General features: G+C 36.2%; 4 protein-coding genes across 5 annotated transcripts; 2 read left to right on the top strand and 2 right to left on the bottom strand.

The window, feature by feature from the left end:
- The first annotated feature begins 5,038 nt into the window (after nucleotides 1–5,038).
- On the top strand, nucleotides 5,039–12,188 carry LOC102614487 (uncharacterized). Of its 2 annotated transcripts, none has more exons than XM_006467594.4 (4): nucleotides 5,039–5,207; nucleotides 8,661–8,897; nucleotides 10,450–10,549; nucleotides 11,779–12,188. In XM_006467594.4, exons 2-4 carry the CDS (start codon nucleotides 8,718–8,720, stop codon nucleotides 12,033–12,035), a joined length of 537 nt encoding a protein of 178 aa, XP_006467657.1. In that variant the 5' UTR covers nucleotides 5,039–5,207; nucleotides 8,661–8,717; the 3' UTR covers nucleotides 12,036–12,188. The 2 variants fall into 2 exon arrangements, with proteins under 2 accessions (XP_006467657.1, XP_006467658.1); XM_006467595.4 differs by lacking the exon at nucleotides 5,039–5,207 and adding an exon at nucleotides 8,075–8,317.
- On the bottom strand, nucleotides 7,527–7,892 carry LOC102614200 (probable inactive dual specificity protein phosphatase-like At4g18593). The gene has a single exon (XM_052435002.1). The coding sequence runs from the start codon at nucleotides 7,890–7,892 to the stop codon at nucleotides 7,527–7,529; it is 366 nt and encodes a 121-aa protein (XP_052290962.1).
- A 2,414-nt stretch (nucleotides 12,189–14,602) lies between the features above and the next one.
- Nucleotides 14,603–15,013, bottom strand: LOC107175460 (hypothetical protein). The gene has a single exon (XM_015526875.1). The coding sequence runs from the start codon at nucleotides 15,011–15,013 to the stop codon at nucleotides 14,603–14,605; it is 411 nt and encodes a 136-aa protein (XP_015382361.1).
- Nucleotides 15,014–16,008: 995 nt separating this feature from the next.
- On the top strand, nucleotides 16,009–22,158 carry LOC102613702 (uncharacterized). Its single transcript, XM_006467591.4, has 11 exons — nucleotides 16,009–16,590; nucleotides 17,766–17,910; nucleotides 18,309–18,376; nucleotides 18,787–18,857; nucleotides 18,976–19,242; nucleotides 20,516–20,679; nucleotides 20,760–20,815; nucleotides 20,938–20,990; nucleotides 21,520–21,688; nucleotides 21,779–21,876; nucleotides 21,959–22,158. The coding sequence occupies exons 1-11, from the start codon at nucleotides 16,440–16,442 to the stop codon at nucleotides 22,061–22,063; spliced, it is 1,347 nt and encodes a 448-aa protein (XP_006467654.1). The 5' UTR covers nucleotides 16,009–16,439; the 3' UTR covers nucleotides 22,064–22,158.
- The last annotated feature ends 1,157 nt before the right edge of the window (nucleotides 22,159–23,315 follow it).

The following is a 23,315-nucleotide window of genomic DNA, read 5'->3' on the forward strand; positions in this document are numbered from 1 at the left end:
CTCTTGAAGCGGTCATTAGTTTCCAACAATAGCACTTTCTCATTTTAAAATCAAAATAGGGTTTTGAATTGATGGGGTTCGTCTAGATTCAAGTAACTGAAGATAAGACCATCAAATTAAATTATCACGAGTATTTGTCTAAACTTTCTTTCATTAATCACCCACCTTTTTTAAATTTTTATATTATTAACTTATGTTGAAATATAGCACAATGTGTTTTGTCCACAACTTAAAAAAATGCATTTCCCAATATATTTAAATTCAAGAGCTTCAGATTTTATTTCTCCTTGAATCCTGACTTGTTTGCATCAATGACCACAATTTATTATAATGGTTAAAGTCTCTTCATATGTCATAATTTATCCTGATTTCTAATGCTATTAATTTACGGTTGGGTGATTCTTAAGTCCTAATCTTTATTTCAAAAAATTTCGTGAGTTCCTCACTTTATCTATAATCACAATCACACAAAAAGAAGTCGGTAACTCAAGTGTTGTAAGAAATAAGATCTTAAAGAAAAGTTATAACTATTAACCATTGGAGCTTTCTTAATTAAATATTCACATTTATATTAATTATTGATCGAAAACTATATTAAGAATCTAGTTAGAATTACTGCCCACATTTCTGGTTTTTTGGGGGGGTGGGGGGAGGGGGGTGTGAACTCTTGTATGTCCCTTGAAAATCACCTGATAGCCAACTCTCGTGTTAACAAAGATTTCTGTTTATTTGATTATTTGATGGCAAACTACTGACACTTTAACTAAATTTTATAAATGAAATTTGAAGGGTAATTGAAAAGGTTATTTAGATTAAACACATAAAGCTTACGTTTTACTATATATATATTTTTTGGTTAAACCACGAGGTATCCTGGGTAGGGCTCCAACGTTTTACTATATATATTAATTACGTTGAATGTTGAAACATAAAAACATTTTTTTCCTATTCAAGTGACTTTATCACATCACAGTGCCATTGAGGCACTCAAGCATTGGCTCTCACTAAAGTGAGGTTCCCCCAAGTGGGGACTCTACTACCCCGTCGTTTCTCTCCTTAAGTATATAAGTAAGTTGAAAATATTTATTTACAGTAAATATTTAATTCTTTAATATTAATGAGGATAAAAATGTAGGTTTATATATAAAAAAAAATGTTAAAAATAATTAAAAAAAAAAAACGTACTATAACATATATTGCCTATTTGGTACGAGCCAAATGTTTTTAGTTAATTAATTAATTAATTAATTATTTTCTTGAAAGAAGCCAAGTCACTTTTCGAAAATTCAAAAGATAAAGAGTCAGAGTTCGTCCAACTTGGTCTTCTCTCAAAGGATCCAAACACATTATTCAAACTCGTCTTTGTTTCATCCAAAATAGACTACACAGACTACACGTGCTCGAGCACAAATAACCATGCTTCGAGAGGAAAAAAACTAGTGGGACGACGCTGAGTTAGCAAAGTAATAATGGGTGATTTATTGATATTTTTAATATTAGATTTAATGCCGACGCTGTAATGAGAGTTACTGATTCTACTGCATGATTAGAGTATCATTTTGGACGACTGTCTCATTATCTTGGTTAGAACATAAGCCCTTCTCGCATTGAAATGGTGGGATATAACTTCAGGAGACTTTGAAGTGTATTTATTTTTTAAAGAGTAATATGTCATATGTGCACAAAAAAAATATTACATAATTACTACGTGATAAAAGATTTAGTACAAGATAAAAACTACAGTGAAACTTCAATAAATTAACAGTCTTAATTGAGGGATATAGTACAAGATAATTAAGAGAAGATTTTTCTTCCACATGAAGCCAAACAACGTTCTTGGCCGTTCCCATGGATTTCTTTTGGTAGTTTATAATCATTAGGGCTTGATTTTCCAAAGAGCATTGGCGTTATTGCTGTTTAGCAGAAGGGGTCGGGGCCTTCAGCTATGAAATTCTATGTTCAGGGTAAAGAGAGAAGTGGAGCCGGAATTAATTCCAGTTTTGCTGTCCATCAGGTTTATATCTTTCTGATCTTCCATATCCCTTCATTATATAGCAAACTGGCATGACATTTAAACATCTGACAAGCAGAAATGCTGAATGTCTATAGTCTTGTTTTTCTTGAACAAGAAGTTGATGGTAGGGCCACCTATATATGTTGCCTTGGGTCGGTCAATTGCTTAGGGTTCGCCTTTCACCTTTTCCACTGGGACCATTACATTGGAGCAGGAGTACAAGAGCGACATTTTTGGGGAATAGGTAAGCTCAGTAGCTTATGTGACTATAGCAAAGACGTTCTCTTATTTGATTCATAAATTTTATGTTCTCTCACTATGCTTTCACGCGGGATTGTAGCCATATTGCTAGGTGCTGTTCATGGAGTTGTGGAGTCCTTATTCAGAAAGTACACTGAGAATGGAATGAGTGAAGATTCGGCTTACAAGAAAACCTTTGAGTGCATAACCGGAATTGTACCATAGATCATCTCAGCGAAGGTTTATTTTTTCTTTTGGTTCACTCTCTGTTTGTTATTATTTATTTATTTTGGTTGGGAAAATGTACTTGTTTTCAACTGATTTTGGGGTAGGAAAAGTCAAACCAATCTAGAACAATAAATTTATATTTTTGTGGGAGATGGGGTACCTCACTAGTTTATTGTGTGCGGTGCGGTGTATCTAAGATTTGGGGGAGGTGAGAAAGGGAGAGAGAGTGGTAACAATGGTGAAAGGTTTAGAACTAAGAGAGGTATCCTTCGAGATGGGCTCCACACCTGCAAAACAGTGAAATAGAGGTTAGAGGTGAAGCCGGGGTACCCCGGCGTTCACACTCCGACGCTCAAGTTAGCAAACTCGAGCTTTTGTGGTAAAGAGAGCTAGCTAGCCCTCTGTAAATTAGGGTTTAAGGTTGAAGAAAACCTATTTTCTGGAGTGTGAGTGTTTTTGGGCGAATCAGAGCATGATGGAGAATGAAACCTAGGCACCTTTATATATGGAGTACCTCAGCTGCCACGTGGCGTACTCTTTTTGGCTAACGTCATTTTACCTCTTTATAATTGTTTTTGGGCCGTTATTTGCATGTTCGCGGCGTATCTCATCTTTTGGAAACGTGGCGCGCGTTGGCGAGTGGTCCAGGGTACCTCTGCAGTAGCTGTCGGGTAGGCGGCTAGGGACCACTGTCCTTGGGACAGTGTCCTTCACTTTTGGCAGAGGTAGCAGGCGGCTGTCCCTCCTTTTAGCACGTCGCTTTTGATTCCTAATTCTGACAAAATCAAATGATATCTTTTAGGAGGCGAAGACGTTTCTCATGGCGGATATTTTCGGTGGATTCTCTCACATCCGCTTTGCCGGGTACCTCGAGTTACGTGGGGTACCCCCTATTACGCGGGGTACCCCTATTGGTATGGGGTACCTCTATTTGTATGGGGTACCTCTATTTGTATGGGATACCTCTAATTGTGCAGGGTACCTCTATTTATACGGGGTACCTCAAGTCATGCCGGGCACCTCAGATTATGCAGGGTACCTCCGATTGTGCTGATATCATTCCATTGGCTGACACGTGGCGCTCTATTACCTTTCCTATTTTTCCCTCAAACAGTACTTATTCAGTTGACTAGTTTTGATCTGTTTGAATGTCTGTACTTTGACAGGGTTTGTTGTTGGCTGTGTACAACACATTGTCTGAGGACGGCAAAAAGGAGTTTAAGGCTGGCTGCATAAAGCGGCTCGTATGATCATCCTATGCATATCTTGTATGAGTGCTATACATATAGAAGTTGCCGGTGGGAGTGAGATTCGTGGTGCAGTCTTGGCTGGTCGCTCATTTTATGTGAGTTTTTTTTTTTTTTTTAATATTGTTATACATGATTGTTACTGATATTATATCAGGTATTACAATTAATATTTACAAACAGATTTTACAATTGAGACTTTCTTCGTGGCATGTACTCCTCTGAAGCGCTGCCAAAATTCTTTAAGCCCTCTCAAATATTCAAGAGTTGTCCACTCCACTCACATTTCGTGAGGGATAGACTGGCTCCACTCAATTATTTGATAATTGAGGGAGGATTGTAAACAACTTCCATAAGTATTTTTATGGAGGCTCAAACCCTTGCACTTACAATGTTGAGTGAAGTGCAAGGGTTCTCCCACTGGACCAAAGATCCATTAGTCTCATTTTATGTGAGTTGATATCACTGTGTGGGAGGGATTTATAATTTTTTTTATTATGCTTTAAGACATTAAAGCTAACCAAAGTGGAAAGTTGGTGAATGTGTTCGTGAAACTTGGCTCCTGTGAAAAACAAGGAGATTCACCTGAATTATCGACGATTATATATGTTGAAGATCCGGCCACCGAGTGTGTGCGACCTGCGGACCTATACTATATTATTAATTTTTATGTCTGCGAGTATATGCATGTATGATAATTGATTTTCCTTTATATTTTACTAAAATATTTGGTTTCATTTACTATATATAGTTAAATTTATAACTATAAAAACTAACTTCTACTCTATTCCATGAATGACTAAATCCCACCTTATTTTGGGGTTGTAATGTTTAGGAAACTAAGTAAAAATTGTAGCATTATCGTTTGATTCTAGTAAAAATCTTTTAGAAGTCAGAGAACTAGTGCTGTGTCCACTACCCACCACTCGACCAATTGAGTGGTATGCAAAATCTTACATAATTAATAGAAGATCCAATTATTACATATACCACTAAGGTATTATATCCTATAATCTGATGGTCAAAAGTCAATAAAATACTACGACCGTGAGATACTGTATCTACGCACTGTGTTTGTATATAGTCCCGGGCTCACCGTAGAATTAACAAATTTTCTTTTATTTATTTTTAGAAATTCAAAACCAATAAAAACAAGCGGACTTATGGGTTTCGCATCGCTCGTGTTAACTAACCCAAACCCGCTCCGATCGCCAAAAAGGCGGATCTTTCGGACCAGGTCAAGCAAATTAGCTGGCGGGCTTCAGCCCAAATTCAGTCCGTCGCATAAAAAAAAACTCTCAAAATGGACTGGCGTCGTGTAGAAACTAGAAAGGCTTGCCATAGCCGCCTCCAAATAAATAGGATCAAAGCAAAAGATTTTCAAGATGGGAGTGAATAATGAATGAATGACGCAGGCGCAGCAGCACCGTCGCTGAGTCTGGCTCTAGCTGAAACTTGAAAGAGTTCCTCCGAACAAGGTACCTCCATCCATTCCCTTAAACTTGAAACTTCTGGTGCTCAAGTATTTCAAGTATCTTAAATGCGATTTCAACTAATCTATTGTACGAAGCTTCGAAACAGGAATTTCTTATAACAGTTTAAACGCCTAAAAAAATTGTGTCTGAAACGAGGTGGGCGCGATTACTTGTTTAGTTAATTGCTAGGTTACGCGAACAATTTCGACAAATATTATTATTTTTGTGGGTGGTGGATGTCTTTGATATTTCTTTAGGTCTTGGGTTTAAGTTAATTTGGGTACATATTCTTCTATAAATCAGCAACGTAAAAATACAATAAGTTAATTCATTGCAGAAAGATGGAGATGGTAGTACCTCTTTTCTAAATGGTTTTCCCAAAATTGAATAATGAATGAAAACTTAACAGAGTTGATTCGATGATCAATTTGCGAAAAGAGGTTTGGGTGATAAAAAAGCACAACTAATGATGTCTATTTGGAATTTTTTCCTGTGATAATTTTCTTAGTATTGGGGGCTTTTGGCACTAATATTTTGTTGAGCATTGAAAATATCAATTAATTATATGATCCTCTTCTTATTATCGTTCCACTTAAATTTTCTTTCTGCCTGTGAAAAAAAAAAAAAAAAAAAAAGAATAGTGCCAAGTTAGAATATATGGCCTACTTGCAAAGTAGTAGCATTTAAACATTTAAACTTTAGAACAACATAAAATTTACTTCCATGATTCAAAACGCTACAGAGATGGTATGCAGAGAATACTAGTTCAAACAGAGATAAAAGTTCTTTTCCTGATGTTAAGACTTAGTTGGAGTTTATATTTCCCTTCAGTACTAAAATGTTACTGCTTGAAATTTAAAATATTCAAAGCCAAAGACAAATCTACAAGTCATGTAAGAAAAATCATTAGCTTAAGTTTATCAAATTCACCATCATCATCAAAATCCCATCATCGATTTCATCTAAACAGCAGTTAAAGCGAGGAACTGAAGGTAAGTACCTTTTGATGACGGCCGTGAAGCCGTAGCTTGGCAAATAGCAAGCACAGTCGGCGATTGACTGGCAACAACCGTGGTGAGCGATCCAACAAACAGCACGCGTCACGCGGCAGCAGTAACAGAAAGCAGCGGTGTCAAGGGGCGGCCGTTAAGCCTGTTTGCAACGGCAGCGTGTGTTTTGCATTGAAAATTAGAGTTTTTCCTTGGCGTTCTGGTCTCTGTGCTCTGTTTTGTTTTGATTTACTTTGTTTTCATTTTTTTAAATAAAAAAATGAAAAAATTCAGGTCCAGAATCCGGATAAACGGGTTCACGGATCCTAAATGTAAAAGACATAACCGAGTTGGACCAACAAAAGGGTACTTTTGTAAAAATAGTTGGAAGGGGTAAATGGGTCTGTAAAGGGAGGCAGGCTCAAAGTCCATAAAATGGAACAAGTCCATAAACATGTTGCAAATACAACCCAAAGGGAAGACGAATTCATCGAAACGACTCTACTTTTCCCACTTATTTTCTAAGCATCCAAACACAAATAAGAAAATTAAGCATCTATAGAACATGATGAAGCTTGCTTTTGGGTCCATCAATTCACATAAAGTTAAAAGTTCTTTATATCATGTATTTGAAAGGCTAAAATGCATTTTAATTGAAACATATTCGCAATCATAAACCAACACCAATACTGATTTAGAATAGCAATAACAAAAATTAGTGCAGTGAAACAAAAAAGAAACAAATTATCATTTAACTAAAGCAGGGAAATACCTTAGTAGGAATTAATCGAGCTTCATTAACGTTAAAATGTTTCGTAAAACTTCAAAACTTAATGGTGGAAAATCAAAATTGCCGACTAGCACAACAAAAATTTGAAAATGGTTATTTGCAATACGCAAATTTGCTATCTTATTCATCGAACAACATACAAATATTACAAATACTTTCAGTTCATGGACAACAAGCAATTGTTAATTAAACTATCATATCAGTCTACTAATAACTCAAAATTATTTGTTCAAATTACACAAATCGAATCATTTTCAGATCATTCAAGTTAATATCAAGTGCTTCGAATTACAATAACTAGAGCAATTCAAAAGCTTTTATTCTTTTATACGTCAATGGTTCCGAATAAAATAGTGTTAGAGCAGTTGGTTGTTTTTTTGTTTTTGTTTTTGTTTTTGTTGCGGGGGTGGGGGTTGTGAGGATAAGAAAGGGTAGATTTATTAACAACATTCAGCCACCTATTTCAGCATCTGTCTGTCTATCAACTATCTAAGTGACTAGATGAGCTATTGGCTCATACAAGACTGCAAGTAGCATCATCGCTCAATTAAAGCACTTGTCTAAACGACTTTTGTGCAGCTGAAAAGCAGGAGTCGCCCAGGCTCCACAGCTGCACTGCAAACCTGCCCAGTTGAAGGAACCTAGCCGGGCCTTGCACCCCATGCACTGAAGTTTCTCTCCCACAAAACCTTCTTGTACGGATTGCATCCACTTCATGGACTCCACAAATAAGGAGGAGCATTCTGCTGGTTCGTTTTCCATCTCACTTCTCTTTTTCCGTTTGAAGCATTGTTCTCCTTTTCCTTGCTCATGGGGAACTATGTTCTCCTCTGAAGCAACAAGTCTTCGACATTTTTTACAGCGATATATGGCCTGGGGATTTGCAACATGTTTATGGACTTGTTCCATTTTATGGACTTTGAGCCTGCCTCCCTTTACAGACCCATTTACCCCTTCCAACTATTTTTACAAAAGTACCCTTTTATTGGTCCAACTCGGTTATGTCTTTTACATTTAGGATCCGTGAACCCGTTTATCCGGATTCTGGACCTGAATTTTTTCATTTTTTTATTTAAAAAAATGAAAACAAAGTAAATCAAAACAAAACATAGCACAGAGACCAGAACGCCAAGGAAAAACTCTAATTTTCAATGCAAAACACACGCTGCCGTTGCAAACAGGCTTAACGCCCGCCCCTTGACACCGCTGCTTTCTGTTACTGCTGCCGCGTGACGCGTGCTGTTTGTTGGATCGCTCACCACGGTTGTTGCCAGTCAATCGCCGACTGTGCTTGCTATTTTGCCAAGCTACGGCTTCACGGCCGTCATCAAAAGGTACTTACCGTCAGTTCCTCGCTTTAACTGCTGTTTAGATGAAATCGATGATGGGTTTTTGATGATGATGGTGAATTTGATAAACTTAAGCTAATGATTTTTCTTACATGACTTGTAGATTTGTCTTTGGCTTTGAATATTTTAAATTTCAAGCAGTAACATTTTACGCTGTACAAAAATTACACATTGGTTGAAAAAATATTTTTTCAGAAATACCAAATGAGTCAGATTACAATTATCACATTATATGTACATAAATTAGGACGCTTTAGTGCAAAGTTTGGGACTTCTATTTGATTAAGTTACTTATAAGCGATTTTTGTTGTTTTTGATGGTTGTAAAGCTTAGTGGTGGTGTACATTTTGGACAAAACCGAATCATAGATAACGAGAAATTCGAGATGGGAGATACTAGGGATAGTGTGAGCTTGAAGAGAATTGTGTTCGTAACAGTCGGAACAACATGTTTTGATGCTCTTGTGAAAGCGGTGGATACTTTAGAAGTAAAACAAGAGTTGACAAGAAGAGGATATACCCATCTTCTCATTCAAATGGGTCGAGGAACCTATGTACCTACTAAGGTATTTCCCTGATGGCAATTTGTTTCTTTTTTGTTTCACTGCACTAATTTTTGTTATTGCTATTTTAAATCAAATGTAAAGTAGTGTTTTGTGAGGATGAAATGGAGATTCTAAATAGTGTTTTATTGAGGAGTTTGAATTTGTTGCTTTATCATAGAGTCAAAAGGTTTTTTTTTTTGAGAAGCTTCAAAGAAGTGTAGTTTTGTGTTATATGAATAAAAGCTTCAAAGAAGTGTAGTTTGTGTTATATGAATTAGGCTGCTGTATCATTAAGTGGAAGCTGTCACGTTTTTGCTGAAAGCCTAGTGGTGAAATTTACAAACGGAATTCAAATGTTTGTAAAGCTCATTAAATTTTGTACTACAGGTGGGTTGAAAAGTTAAAGAAAGCATTGCATTAAGTTGCTGGGTTATTGCTTCCTTGAATTTAAGTTGAACAAGTTCAACAGTATATATGATGTTTTGTGATTTCATGCAATTCTCTGTAATGGGTGGAATTAAAATATATTGAAAGGTACAAGAAAGCAATAAATATTGGAATTTATCAGAATCCTCTAAAGAGGATTTGTGCTTAGAACAATTAGGTTTCAGCGATTGAGCTATTGAAGATTTGTGCCGTCAAGCCTTAGATTGAGGTTAATGCTATACTTATAATATCAACTCTAGGAGTATTGAGGTTAATGCTATACTTATAATATCTCAACTCTAGGAATTAGGGGGAAGGAGAAAGATGCTTGCATTTCTAGTATACGAAACAAACCTAAGAGCTCCAACATAGGGGTTATGGAGTTCTTCCATTACCGAAATTTTATAGGCGCTAGGTATTGTTATTAGGAAGAGCAAATCCTTTTGTTCATTTGAGGTTGTTGAGTGATTAGGACAAGTAAGAGTCATAGTAGGAGTATCAGTCTAGGTTCCTTTTTATAGTTTGATTAGGATTTGCTTTATATTTTGTTATTTAAGTCATATTCCTTTTCTTATAAGGAATTATAATTTTATTAGGAATAAGATAATCCTAACTAGTATAAATAGGTTTGTTATGCTTGTTTCTTTACACAAGCTTTTCATTAATAATATTCAGTATTTCTCAATTGAGATATTTCTACTTTGTGAGAGCCCCTCCTTCTTGAGTTATCAAAAACATACGCTAGAACGAAATCTACTATCATTTCTGCCCGGCGTCATTGAGCCCTCGTTTTCTAAACAAATTTGACAATGACTCCACACATGAAGTTTGGTTTGTAGACCAAAGCCAAATTTGATCTGATGGCAATTAACTTGATATAAAATGATAAATAATCTGCCATATATTGATATTGTTGTTGTAATACCACCATTTATTAGTTGAATCTGCCAATGATTTGTGTATAATTTTGTCCCAGCTCTGTTGCTGCATTAACAAAATCCACTTTAGTAAGTTGTATTTAAATGGAAATTAAAAAACATTAAGATTGTTATTTTTTAGTCCAAGAGATTGATTTTTTTTCTTTTGATTTACAATTTTGCCATTGCCATGATATTATCAAAATTCTGATGAGTTTATTCTGTAACAGTCCCTTGGAGAAGACGGCCTCATGGCTGTAGACTACTTTACTTTTTCGTCAAGCATTGCAGACCATCTAAGGTCTGCATCTCTTGTAATCAGTCATGCCGGTAAATTCTTGACAGATTGCTTCATTTTCCTTGTCTCCTTTTATCTTAATTATTATTTTTAATTTCCTCCTAAGATTTAATACTCTCTCGCTCTTTCATTATGCTACATTGCTTCTTTATTATTCATGTTGACAGATTGCTTCATTTTCCTTGTCTCCTTTTATCTTAATTATTATTTTTAATTTCCTCCTAAGATTTAATACTCTCTCGCTCTTTCATTATGCTACATTGCTTCTTTATTATTCATGTTGACCATATCAAATCCACTGGGCATTGTTTGGAGAGAAGCAGATGATAATTTTGTAAACACTTACCATTTTATTTGATTTGCAAAGATCTATAAATATCAGAAAAATGTGGGTTAAAAAAAATCAGAAAATTGGGCACGTTGTTAGCTAGATTGTTCAAGGAGATGTCATTACCAGCCATAAATGTCTTAAACACAAGAAATGAATCCATGAATGGTGATGTTTGTGCCATCATCTACTCTGCTCCTCGACTTCTATCCTATTATGAGTCAATGACCTTGTCTTACTTCAGTGGTTTTGCCCTGATGGGAAGACAACATTACTAGCTCAGAGACTCCTATGGTCTATGGCTGACAACTGCTGATTTTTGAGTTTGAATCCTAAATAAATCGATTGGGCTTTTTCTATATTCAAATGGCGTAGAACCTTGTCATATGATGAGTATAGAGCAAACATATTTACATAACTTTTCTCCTTCTTAGATGTGTATGCTTGGTGATCCCTTCTTTTTTTCTCCTTTTGAGAAGAGTGCATTCTTGTGCGATCTCAGCCAAATTATCTTTACAATTCATTCAGTAGTAAGAATTGAACTCAGTATCCTTCCCATCACATTGTTCTTTTTTTATTGCACTTTGACAACAATAAAATAGCATAAATTCCCAAAAAACAAAGCCCCCAATTTATGGATCATGGTCTGCAGAGCAAAATTAGGCAAGTTCTGTTAGGTTAGGGTACTATACTAGAGTATAGGCTAGTTTTCTCCCTCCACCTCATCTCACTGTCCTCTCCTTTCTTTCGTTGCTTTTACAGGCAGGGGAAAACAGATATTAGCACTCTAGCCAATAGGCTTTATTTATTTTAGGCCTGATGTCATGAGATAGTGCAATTGCTGTCATTTTAACTAAAGTTCTTGATGTGTGGGAAAGAATGAAACAAACACAAAGGAGCAAGATCCTAAAATAATTCTCTCTTGTGTTGCAGGGTCAGGGAGCATATTTGAGACCTTACGGCATGGTAAACCTTTGATAGTGGTGGTGAATGAAGACTTAATGGACAATCATCAGAGTGAGCTAGCAGAAGAACTAGCAGCGAGGAAGCATTTATATTGTGCTCATCCTCAATCCCTTCATCAGGTTATAGCTGGTATGGATTTGGAGTCTCTCCTACCATACCAACCTGGTGATGCCACACCAGTTGCCAAGCTTATAAACAGATTTCTAGGTTTCCCTGATGATTGACGAGATTACAGACTTAATGTTGATTAGAGAAACAACTAGGCAGGTGTTATACTTTTTTTTTTAATCTTTTTCTCCTCGCCATACACTGAATTATGTGATGAGGTATACACAGTGTTGTAGGGCAATTCAATATCCTATAAAATTATTTAATGAGTGAGTGTCTCCCCTTGGAATTGTACAGAATTTTTCTACAACTAAATTCTTTTAATAGATGTTGTAGATCCATATTGATGGATCAATTAAATAGCCAAAATAAATGTTCGGTTAAGTTTATCGTTAGGTAGGTGAAGATAACATGATATCATATCTTGATGACATGCACATATGATAGAGAGGCTTTAACATGAGATTGTATGAGTATTTTTGCCATCAGTCTGAAGTTGGCCCTGCTTGAAGTTAATTTCTGTGCCAGTCCAAATCTATTAGTACCAAAATGCAACTGCCACTTGACCTGTGTGGCTATCAGATGAGCAATTACATAATTTCACCCCTCAGAGGAGCGGTTTGGATGAGAAATTATAGATAGAGCTGAGAGATAGTGTCCTATCCCACAAGAAATTGACATTTTACTGACAAGTCTATGCAATGTCACTCTCATCTGTGCTAAAGTGAAACAGGGGAGATGAAGTTCATAACTTCATTTATAATTGGGATGAAATGGTAGATAGGTTAAGGACAACATTGTGGACTAATATAGATTATTTCATAATTATATTTTGGCTTAAGCTTAACTTGTGTCACCATCATTGTGGCAGATTCTCTAGTGAAAATTTTTCTTACTTGAAGTGATTAGAGGATTGAAATCTTCACTCATTGGGAGGAAACTTCCCATGTCGTAAGGGGTTTTTGTCTGGACTCATTTGGTTAAAAAAGGCACCCCATATTAGCAAAGGGGTAATTGCTCCTTTTGCAATTGTCGTGGCTTCGCAGTAAAGTAAAAAACTATGCTATGCTTTTGTAGTTTAATTAATGTTAATCTGGACTTGAGAGTTATTTAAAATATAACAGCCGATTTTGCTGCTGAAATTCTAATGTGTAAGTTGACAGGTTTTGCTCCATGTGAAATTTGCATACTTGTCTCTTCCAGCTAATTACAATGACAAGGATTGAACTTCTCTAAGCCTTGTACAAACATAATAATGTAGACAACGGAAACGGAGGCGAAAGCTTAGAAGCTAGAAAACCTAAAATGGGAGAGATTTTTGAAGTGTGCAACGCTCCAAAGTTGTATGAGTCCTAGTTTCTAAGCAACAAAACTGAAGTTGAGTGTCAAGCGGACAAGCAGCTATAGGCCAAAAAATATTAAATGAGCTGGTGCCCGATAAGATTATCAATTTGACAAAATGGGTTTGGTCGTTCGGGGACTAGTAGCAGCTCATGTGAAGTTAAGTGCTCCCTCAATAAATGCTGCCATGGATTTTACAAAAGCAACAATTTTTGTGAGCTTTCCGGTGAATGGATTTCAGTTATCCTCTTCTCTTATCAGAAAATTTTCCAATCGTGATGATGAGAATGGATAGTACTGCATATCAAACTTTTTAAAATTTTTAAAATTTACTTGACAGATGAATATAAGTTGATTCAGTTAATAAAGTTTTTCTAGTGCAATAGATTTTGTCATCAAATTCTACTCATATCAAGATTAAGATGTGGGATATGATTGGATGATCAATTTTTACCCTTTGGAATCTGATTAGATTAGTATCTGAACAGAAGTGATAATATAATCAGAAATTTATGCATCATTCAACGGCAGATGTAGGAAATGTTTCCTTTCCAGAATCTGTATGTGGAGGGAGGCAAAAGCGTAAAAGAGTTAGTGAACTTGATTGGGAAGACCTTATTATAGAAACCCTCCTGCTGCATCAGGTGCAAGAAGTGGAAATTGAGACAGGACATTGCAAGGCCTTGCTGGACTTGCATGTGTTTTAACTCTGGGGTCATGTGAATATTTGAGCTTGGGGAGCAAATTTTTCCCTTTTTTTGTTCAAGCAATCATTTATTTTTACTTCTGATAAGGGAGCACGGTGTAAAGTACTTATGTTAACGACTGCTTTTTTGAAGAGATTTTAGGGAGCAATTACAGTTGTAAACTTTTGCAGCTACGAGAATGTCAAATGTAAAAGTAATTAATATAATTACAAATCTAATTATTTCGAAGGCCATTAATATCTGATTCAATTCATTTAACTTAGTATATTGAGCAGCTAATCAAAGATTGGCCATACACAGCAGCCCAGAAATATAAATAATCGGTTAACTTGCATTTCTAGATTGTTCTGGACAAACCAATTTGATTATAGAAGGAAAGAGAGGAATTATTCTGGAAATTCCGGTGAGGTATTGAGGTAAATCTTTTCGGGCTGCTGAATTCTATTGCATCGTCAAACTATCATCAGTGAATCTTATTTGTTTTGCTAACACTGACATCAGAAATTTCAACAATCTTTGACGACAATTGTAAAATAGAAATGAAATGTAGAAGTGACAAAAGGATAGTTGTCAGGCTAGCTAAGCTGTAAATAACTGAAAGCACGAGAACTTTCTCCGGCATTTGATAGCAAGCATCATTGGCCTGCGGCAAATGCTTCAATTGGGAAAGTCTTGGTGATCCCAGCAAGGCTCTTGAAGTGAATTTTCCCAGTGGGTGGATCATCAACTTTGATCTCACTGACTGGAGGCCAGAGCATAAGCTCCTTAGCCTTCACTCCCTTGAGCTTCTTGATCACATTCTTGTTAACATAACCAGTTATTTCAGTATCATAGCTCACAAGTTTTTTGACCATTTTGAAACTATGCTCCACCTTTTTCTTCTGCAGGATCCACATGTAGCCAGTAGTCTGGACGAAACCAACTTCAATCACATCAGCAAGAGGAAGAAGTCCCAGTGGCAGCCCAAACTCTTCTAGGAGAGAAGAAGCCACTTTCATCCCCTCTTCATGGCCCTTCTTGACAACACCTCCTTCCTTCTCTGCCATCGTCAGGTTTTAGCTAATTTACTTCTTTGTTTTGCCTAAATTTGATACGAGCTTCTTTGAAGATAAGGTGCTATTTATGCTGAGTGAAACATGCATTATGACAAATTTGACGGAAAAACTTATGCGAAAATCTTTGTATAACTCCCCCAAAATTTTGTCAACCGGCCCTTGTATTCTTTTCAAACACAATTTTCCATGCATTCTCTCTCTCTCTCTATTTTGGCTTATAATGGTAACATTTAGTATGCATGCGCGGTAATGAATAGAACAAAGTGCCCATAGGTTGTTAGTCGGACCCTGAAGAATCATAAGAGAGCTCTGCTGCAGAACTTCATACGTTTTCGTTTCATTTTCTAAATGTAGCTTACGGAGACGTGGCGCATTCGGCGTATGTATAATGTACGTATATTTTTCTTTTTTGTTTATGCTTTTTTCTTGTTTTGCCTTCAAAAATCAAAACAGACGTGACTCATCTTTTCCTCTTCTGAAGAAACACGATTGCTTTTCGGACCAGCCGCTATTTTTATGCGGAAGATGAATCATATTCATTCATCTATGTGATCTGTACTGGCTGCAAAAGCAAGATCATGAAGGCCTCTGCAAAAAACTACTCACGGTAATTGGTAAATCCTCTTCAAGCATTTAATTTTTCCTAATTTTTTTTTATGAAACAAATGATTTATTAGCTCCAAGGTTTATAATTATATAATAATTTCGTTTATTCACAAAGACAAGAATTAGGTTGCATGCAAGGTAACTAATTTTAAAATAAAATAAAAAAAAAACAAATTTTCTTACTAAACTGAAATTGAACCAACTATACGACAACAACAGCCTTAACTATTGACCATGGGGCCATTGTCAGCATTGACCGCTCAACGATTCCCAACTCTCTGCACCTAGCCAAATTGGGCAACCGAAGTAAATGACCGAAAACACCCTTACTTGAGCTAACATAAAAACAAGGTCCGATTGGTTGGTCACCAGTCACCACACACACGTGTATCTTCTTCTCTCAGACTCTCCCCCATGGACGCGCCAACAGCAAACAACATTATTTTATTTTATTCACACCCGAAGATTTTTCTTGCCTCAAGTGGGTAACTGTAACATATATCTCTACCCTTTCTCGCTCGAACTCTTAGCTGAGCAGTGCTAAGAAAAATAAAATTAAAAATAATAAATAAGTGTCCCAAAAACAACGGGAGTGACCCGAAAGGAAAGGAAAAAATTACAAAATGGGCAGAGCATGGGCTGCTGGCTGCTGCTATGTGGTACTACTACCGCTATGATTGATTTCGAAATTATAAAATTACGTTATGGCCACTGAATAGCATCGCATTGGGAACCGAGATTTTCGAATTTCTGTTATTTTACTTTTTTTTTTTTTTTTTTCACTTTGCCCGTTCTCACTACATATATATTAATGGCAACGGCTTCTTTGATTCACGCTTCTTGTGGTTATTCTCTGAGACTTGGTGGTAGTAATAACAGAAATGGAGCTCACGGTCCTCTAGGCTCTTCGACGTCGTTTTCGTGTTCTTGTTGTTCTTCCACCAATTTGATTTTCTCTTCCGGTAATTGATCTCTTTCATCATTACGCTGCTCTGTCCTTTTCTTTTTTCATCCTTAATTAGAAAGATTTCTAATTCGAACTGAAGCTGGAAATTCAGTGCGGTTTTGCTTTTAAGCTTTTGGAATTGAAAATCTCAAATTTATAGTTGTCTTTGTGACGGTTTGATGTTTGAGTGCCGTTTTGATTTAACTAAGTAATAGAAATGAAGAAACGAAGGACCTTAACTTCTTATTATTATCATTATTATTAAGATGGGTAACGTTCATAGAATTTTATACCGTGGAAGCAAATAATTGGATGCCTTAGTCCGTAGATGTCATGTCTGAGAAAAAGTCTACTGCTGTAAGCTTATAGTCATAATTAACCAGAGAAATTGAGGTGTACAAGGGAACTGTTTCTGATGTTGAAAAGAAGCATGCTGAAGTTATGGCCTTGGTGGGGTGGTTGTAGGGAATTGTAGTTTAATTGATGCATTTTCCATCTTTTTTAGGAAATTAGATGACACTCTTGTTATCATAGATGCTAAGATGTGCAAATCAATAAAGCTTCCTTATTTGCATTTGCCACTTTTGTTAGACTCTTGACCTTATCATCAATGTGGGCTGCATAGCCTGTCTCTAAAATTAAATTAAAGCCTTTGGTCTCTTATGTCAGGCTCTCATTACCGTAGAGTTATGTGCTGACTGGACCATTTTGCTTGTCCGAACACTGACTTGTGACATCTCTTGACATTGCTTATCTAAGTGTCTGCCTAGCGTACATCCTCTGTCCCACTAATAGTTCTGACTTTGAAGAAGCTGAATTTCTGGAGTGAAGCATTTCATAATTGACATCTTATATGTGATATGCTAATAAATACCAATATCACCTTCTTTTGAATGTGGAGGAGACAGTTCCAAGAAATATTCAGAAAATTATTTATAGGCAGTATTTTTCAAAAATAAAGGAAAAAAATAATGATTGAAAAAGAAAAGCAGCAGATAATGCAGAAAACTGAAAGAAAGTTAATGCCCTGACTCATTGATAATGTGCACACAGTTGGATCAAAATGGAATATAAGAAGCTCTTTCTGATGGAGGGGTTATTATTTGCGATGCATTAGGAAGTAAATATAGCTGTTAACTTTTTATCATTATTCCTTTTTTTTTCTTGATTATGTGAGATGAACTTGGGCAGGGATCAATAATTGGAAACAGCAAGGTCTTAAAGCTCAAACAATGGGTACAACCACTCAGGAAAGTTTTGCATCGTCCAGGGGAACTTTGAATGGGAAAAATAAGCCTGATCATCTTCTTGTTCTTGTTCATGGCATCTTGGCTAGGTATATGTCAATCATATTCCTTTAACAATATAGTTAGTGCCCAGATAAAGAAGTAAAATCTTGAATAATGGAAGAAAGTAGTGAAAGAATTAGTTTCATGCTTTAACCATAGGTCTTGGTAATATTATGTATTCATTTGTTGTTAGTTTTTGGTTATTATAGATTATTTAAACATTAGATTTAATGTGCAAGGCAGCAAGTGTCATACGCTCATTATTGTCACAAAACATTAGAACTTGATGGGATGAGTACCACATTTACGAAGTTTACTGATAGTGCTGTTGCATAATTTAATCCCTCCCCTACGACTTCAAAATATTATGCTTTAAACAGAGTAATGTCATGGTTATTATTCTTCCAGCTTTTATTTTGGGTTGATACCTCTCTTCAAAATGCAGCCCAAGTGATTGGACATATGCAGAAGCTGAGTTAAAAAGACGTCTTGGAAGTAACTTTTTAATATATGGTACGTTTATCTTCTTTATTTTAGCATTCTCCGTTTTCAAAAAGAAAACCTAATTTTTGTTTTTTTAGGGGCGGTTATGAACATCCCATTTTGAGGAAGTATTTGTAACAACTGATCGAGAGATCTTGGCAATCCACTTAGAAGTATTTTGTATTTATTTGAATGCTTTGATGAAGGATGGATTGACTAGAAAGAATGGAGGTGGGGTTATTTTGATTAACCCAATTTATAACTCTTTGACTGAGAGACCTAATTCTCTATGAACCACAAAAAGGTTATAGATCTGATGACACAAAATTGAGAGCCAAGGTGTTAGAAACAATGATAGTGGCTTGTTTGTGTATTGATTGTTTTAATTTCTTATTTTGTTGTTTGGGATTTTAAAGTTTTCATTTTCTTGATATGTGCAGCAAGTTCATCTAACACCTACACTAGAACCTTTTCTGGTATTGATGGGGCTGGAAAGCGATTAGCAAATGAAGTGAGTAGTGATATGCATGCAAGATTGTGTTTCATTTTATATTTCTGGGCTTGCAGCTTTGTTGGGAATGACCAGTGTGTTAGTTACATAATTGATGCTCTCTTTTCTCAATCAAAAGGTTATGGAAGTAGTGAAAAAGACAGATAGCCTCAAAAGGATCTCCTTCTTAGCCCATTCTCTTGGAGGGTTATTTGCAAGATATGCAGTTGCTGTCCTTTACTCATCAACTGCAGAAGAAAGTGGTGAACCCGTTGATCTTGCTGATTCAATGAGAGAAAATTCACTAACTATGTGCTCTTCAAGACGAGGTACGATTGCTGGACTGGAGCCAGTCAATTTTATTACCTTGGCAACTCCTCATCTTGGGGTGAGAGGGAAAAAGCAGGTTTGTTCTGGAGGGTATTGGTTTTCATGCTTGTTTTATATTGTATAATTACTATCCGGTATAGAATGTTATTGTATTTCACTCACTAAGAATACTTGTGCATGCTCATTATATGCATCTCAGAACTTTTCTGATTGAAAAGATAAAGCTACATGTCATTGTTGCTTGCTGCTTGTTAGAAAGCTAAAGATCATTCAGATTTTAAGGTACAAATTATGTACAGTAAATATGGGAATGCACCTTGTCTCTAAATGGTTTGAATTTTGAAGTCCAAAGTGAAAAATTGAGTTCTCTGACATTGATCTCGGTATTTGACATCTAGTGTGTTACATCTTCTTTCTCAATTGTTTTACTAGTTTCAAAGCTAGGCCTTACATTTCTCTTACTAACTCATCAAGCAATCAGACTCAGACGTATCGGAATCAAGGAAGTCATGCTGTAGCATTTCACAAATACTAGACTCCTACTTATGGTTCATTTGAGAACTCTAATGGCTGTGAAATCTTAGGGAATGCTCTCAGCGTAAAGGAATAAAATGATGAAGACCAATAGTGTTTTGAATAAATGGAAAATGACGAGGGCCAATAGTGCTTTGAATAAATGGAAGGTGTCATTCTATTGTCCGTTTTAAGATATATTATGCTCTTGTCAGGTCATCTGCATCTATTTCACTAGATGTCGTATCTGGTTATTATGCATGCAGATATTTGAAAGCAGGTTTTAAACTCCTTCGGTTGTGATGATTGAATAGGGTATATGGCTCTTACAGTGTGCATGCCACCAAACTCCTGCATATAACAATTGCAGATATATTTTTGTGCCCGTTGATGGTTGCATCTTTGTTGTATTGATATTTCTTTTTTGTGCTTTTATCTGATTGTTAAAATAACCAGCTGCATGAGAATCAGGTTCATGGATGATGAAAGTAAAGAATTTTGTTCTGTTTCTTTTCCTCATGTTACCTTCTTTGCATACGTTTAAGATCAAATCCATTCAAATAACTGTTCAATGAATCCTCTATTAGTGGCTGTGAATGACTTATTTAATTGATTACCTTCTTTTAGCATTTATATATTCTTATATGTTCATTTGTTTAAGAGGAAAAAAAGGGGGTTGGGGGGGGGGAGGGGAAATTCAACCACAGCAGAACTATCACAAATGTGGCTTAATTCCTGCTTCCTGAATCTTCTTGTATGTACAAATATGATAATTGGTGATTAATGAGAAGTGACTTCTGCATGGTTCACTCACTAAATCTGACTATTGTTTTCAGCTTCCATTTCTATTCGGGGTCTCCTTTCTAGAGAAACTTGCTCTACCACTGGCTCCAATTCTTGTTGGCCAGACTGGTAGTCAGCTGTTTCTCATGGATGGTAGACCCGATAAACCACCTCTGCTTTTGAGAATGGCATCTGATTGTGAAGATGGGAAGTTCTTGTAAGTGAACTGCATTACAGTAATTGGGGTATACTCTCTGGGCAAGCAAACTAATGGAATTAATGTGTTTTGTCTTATAGATCCGCTCTTGGTGCATTTAGATGCCGCATTGTTTATGCAAATGTATCTTATGATCGTATCCTACAGCGTATTAGTTCTTTGGTCTATGTTTCTTAAATCCAAGTATTTAGCTCTCTCAACCTTTTCGTTATTAGTCATCACTTTCTCCATGAAGTCAGTTTCTTTGACACGAAAAAGATATGGTTGGTTGGCGCACATCCTCCATAAGGAGGGAAACAGAACTTGTGAAGGTGAGATGATTTTTTTCTTCAAATGCACCATTTGCTGATTCATCCGTCTTCTTCGACCCATTACTGGAAATGCATGCATTAAAGAAACACATTTTGAAGATTATTAACTGGAAGACTTAATAGGGTTGTCGTGAGTATTGCTTTTTCTCTTTGTGTATACATTCTCAGGCATATGCTTGCTCACGTGCATGCTAATAGCATATTTATGTTTTTTTTTTGGGAAAGGGCATATTTATGTTTTGTATACAAGTTTAAGTTTCTGGACTAGTTCTCAGGCATCTGCACCAGTAGTCATAATAATCATCCCTTGTAAGAAAGACATTATAATTTAGATTCTTTCAAACTATTTGTTTATTAAGTGGCATGCTTCAAAATATCTAGGTCAATAGTTTTATACTAGTAGAATGAGCTGTAAAAAATTGCAATTATTAAGCAAACCACCAAACCCTATGGCTGAAATTTTAAAAATCAAGTCAAGAATGTGTTTTACTTTGATGCATAATTTTGATATTTGGTAGTTAATGGACAGCCTCCTCGTCGATCTTTGGATGGTTACAAGCACGTTGTAGATGTGGAGTATTGTCCGCCAGTTTCATCTGACGGGCCCCATTTTACTTCAGAAGCAATCAAAGCTAAGGAAGCTGCACAAAATGAACCCAATGCACAAAATACATCAGAATATCATGTAATTATGGAAGGTAGTTCTTTACGGCAATGGTAGCTGAACATGTAATTTTTCAATTAAAGTCTGTGTGAGCAGAGTGTTAACAGTTTCATTTTGTCAACAGAGGAAATGATACGTGGTTTACAGCGGTTGGGATGGAAAAAGGTCGATGTCAGCTTTCATTCGGCATTCTGGCCCTTCTTTGCCCATAACAATATACACGTACTGACCCTTTTCCATTTTCATTTAGAGTTGAAGCTCCTTTGTTTCAGTGTTTAATATGTTCTTTTTGTTGGTGATGTAGGTGAAAAATGAATGGCTTCACAATGCTGGTACCGGCGTGATTGCTCATGTTGCAGACAGTCTCAGGCAACAGGAATCATCGTCATTCATTGCCGCTAGCTTATAGTCATTTTGCTGAAATAGGTTGTATAATAAACGAACAAGATTTCTGACTCATTTCAAATGGCAATGGAAGAAAGGAAAATATTCTTTTGCTGGTCATCTTTTTCTCCCTCACCAGTCACCAAATGGTAGCTGGAATTTGAAAATTATAACTGCATCTTCTCTGTCAATTTGGACTGGCTAACGTGAAGGCACTCCACTATATATTTCTCTCAAGCATAAAATATATTCTGCTTCGGCTTACGGGCCTCATTTCAGAAACTTTCTGCTAAGGTTTTGCCAGCTATCAAAGGAGACCTAACCATTATGATCTCTAAATAGAAATTTTATCTTACAGATAAAATCTGCTGTCTTATGGAATTTAATTCATTTTGATATTTCCTATTTCTGAGAGGTAAGAAAAGAGTTCGGTACAATGATTTGTTAGTTACCATCTGCAACTCTTGCACAATTAGTAGAGTTGAGGATAAAGACGAAATTATTGATAAATAACTTGCAATTAGGGTTTGTAAACGCATAAACTCTGCAAGCTTATCATCAGAGCTAGTTTCACAGCGTATTAAAAGAGTCTTGGATGAAATAAAATAAAATTCAAGAGCCGAAAAAAAGGAAAGAAAAGGCATGATTAATATAACAAAGTCGGTTGGTATGAGTAGTTTGTTATTCTCACTCCTTAAGAGAGGTTAGAGATTTAAGTTCCGTTCTCGTATGGAGTCACTACTTTAGCTAGCACTTTACTCCTTACGGGCCGACATGATGCGAGCGGAAATTAATCTATATTATGGTACAAATTTAAAGATGTATTATACAGTTAGGACCCACTCAAAACCATCTCGTGGTTAAGAAAAAAAAAAGGCACGATTAAGATATAAAATTTATAAGTTAAATATTTTTTAAATTCTTTAATTTTATACGAGGTTGTATGTATGATAGTACTTGTAGGTAGGGTTGGCAATTTAAGGGTCTGGGCCGGGCTTTGCCAAGCCCAGGACCAGGCCCATATAATATTAAATAAGTCCAGGCCCTCTCAAAGCCCATCCAAGTTGGGCGGGCTTTGGGCGGGCCGGGCCTTGACGGGCTTGGGCTGGGCCTCCGGCCGAGCCCAGGCTTTTACGAATTTTTAAAATTTTTTTAAAAAATAAAACTATAAATTTCCAAAACATAATTATCAAATACATAATACTACAATAGGCTAAAAACTTAAATATAATTCTCTAATACATGATTAGCCAACACAAAATATAAAAATACTAACA

Source organism: Citrus sinensis, chromosome 2 (assembly GCF_022201045.2).
Source record: "Citrus sinensis cultivar Valencia sweet orange chromosome 2, DVS_A1.0, whole genome shotgun sequence".
In the NCBI taxonomy this organism is placed as follows: Eukaryota; Viridiplantae; Streptophyta; class Magnoliopsida; order Sapindales; family Rutaceae; genus Citrus; species Citrus sinensis.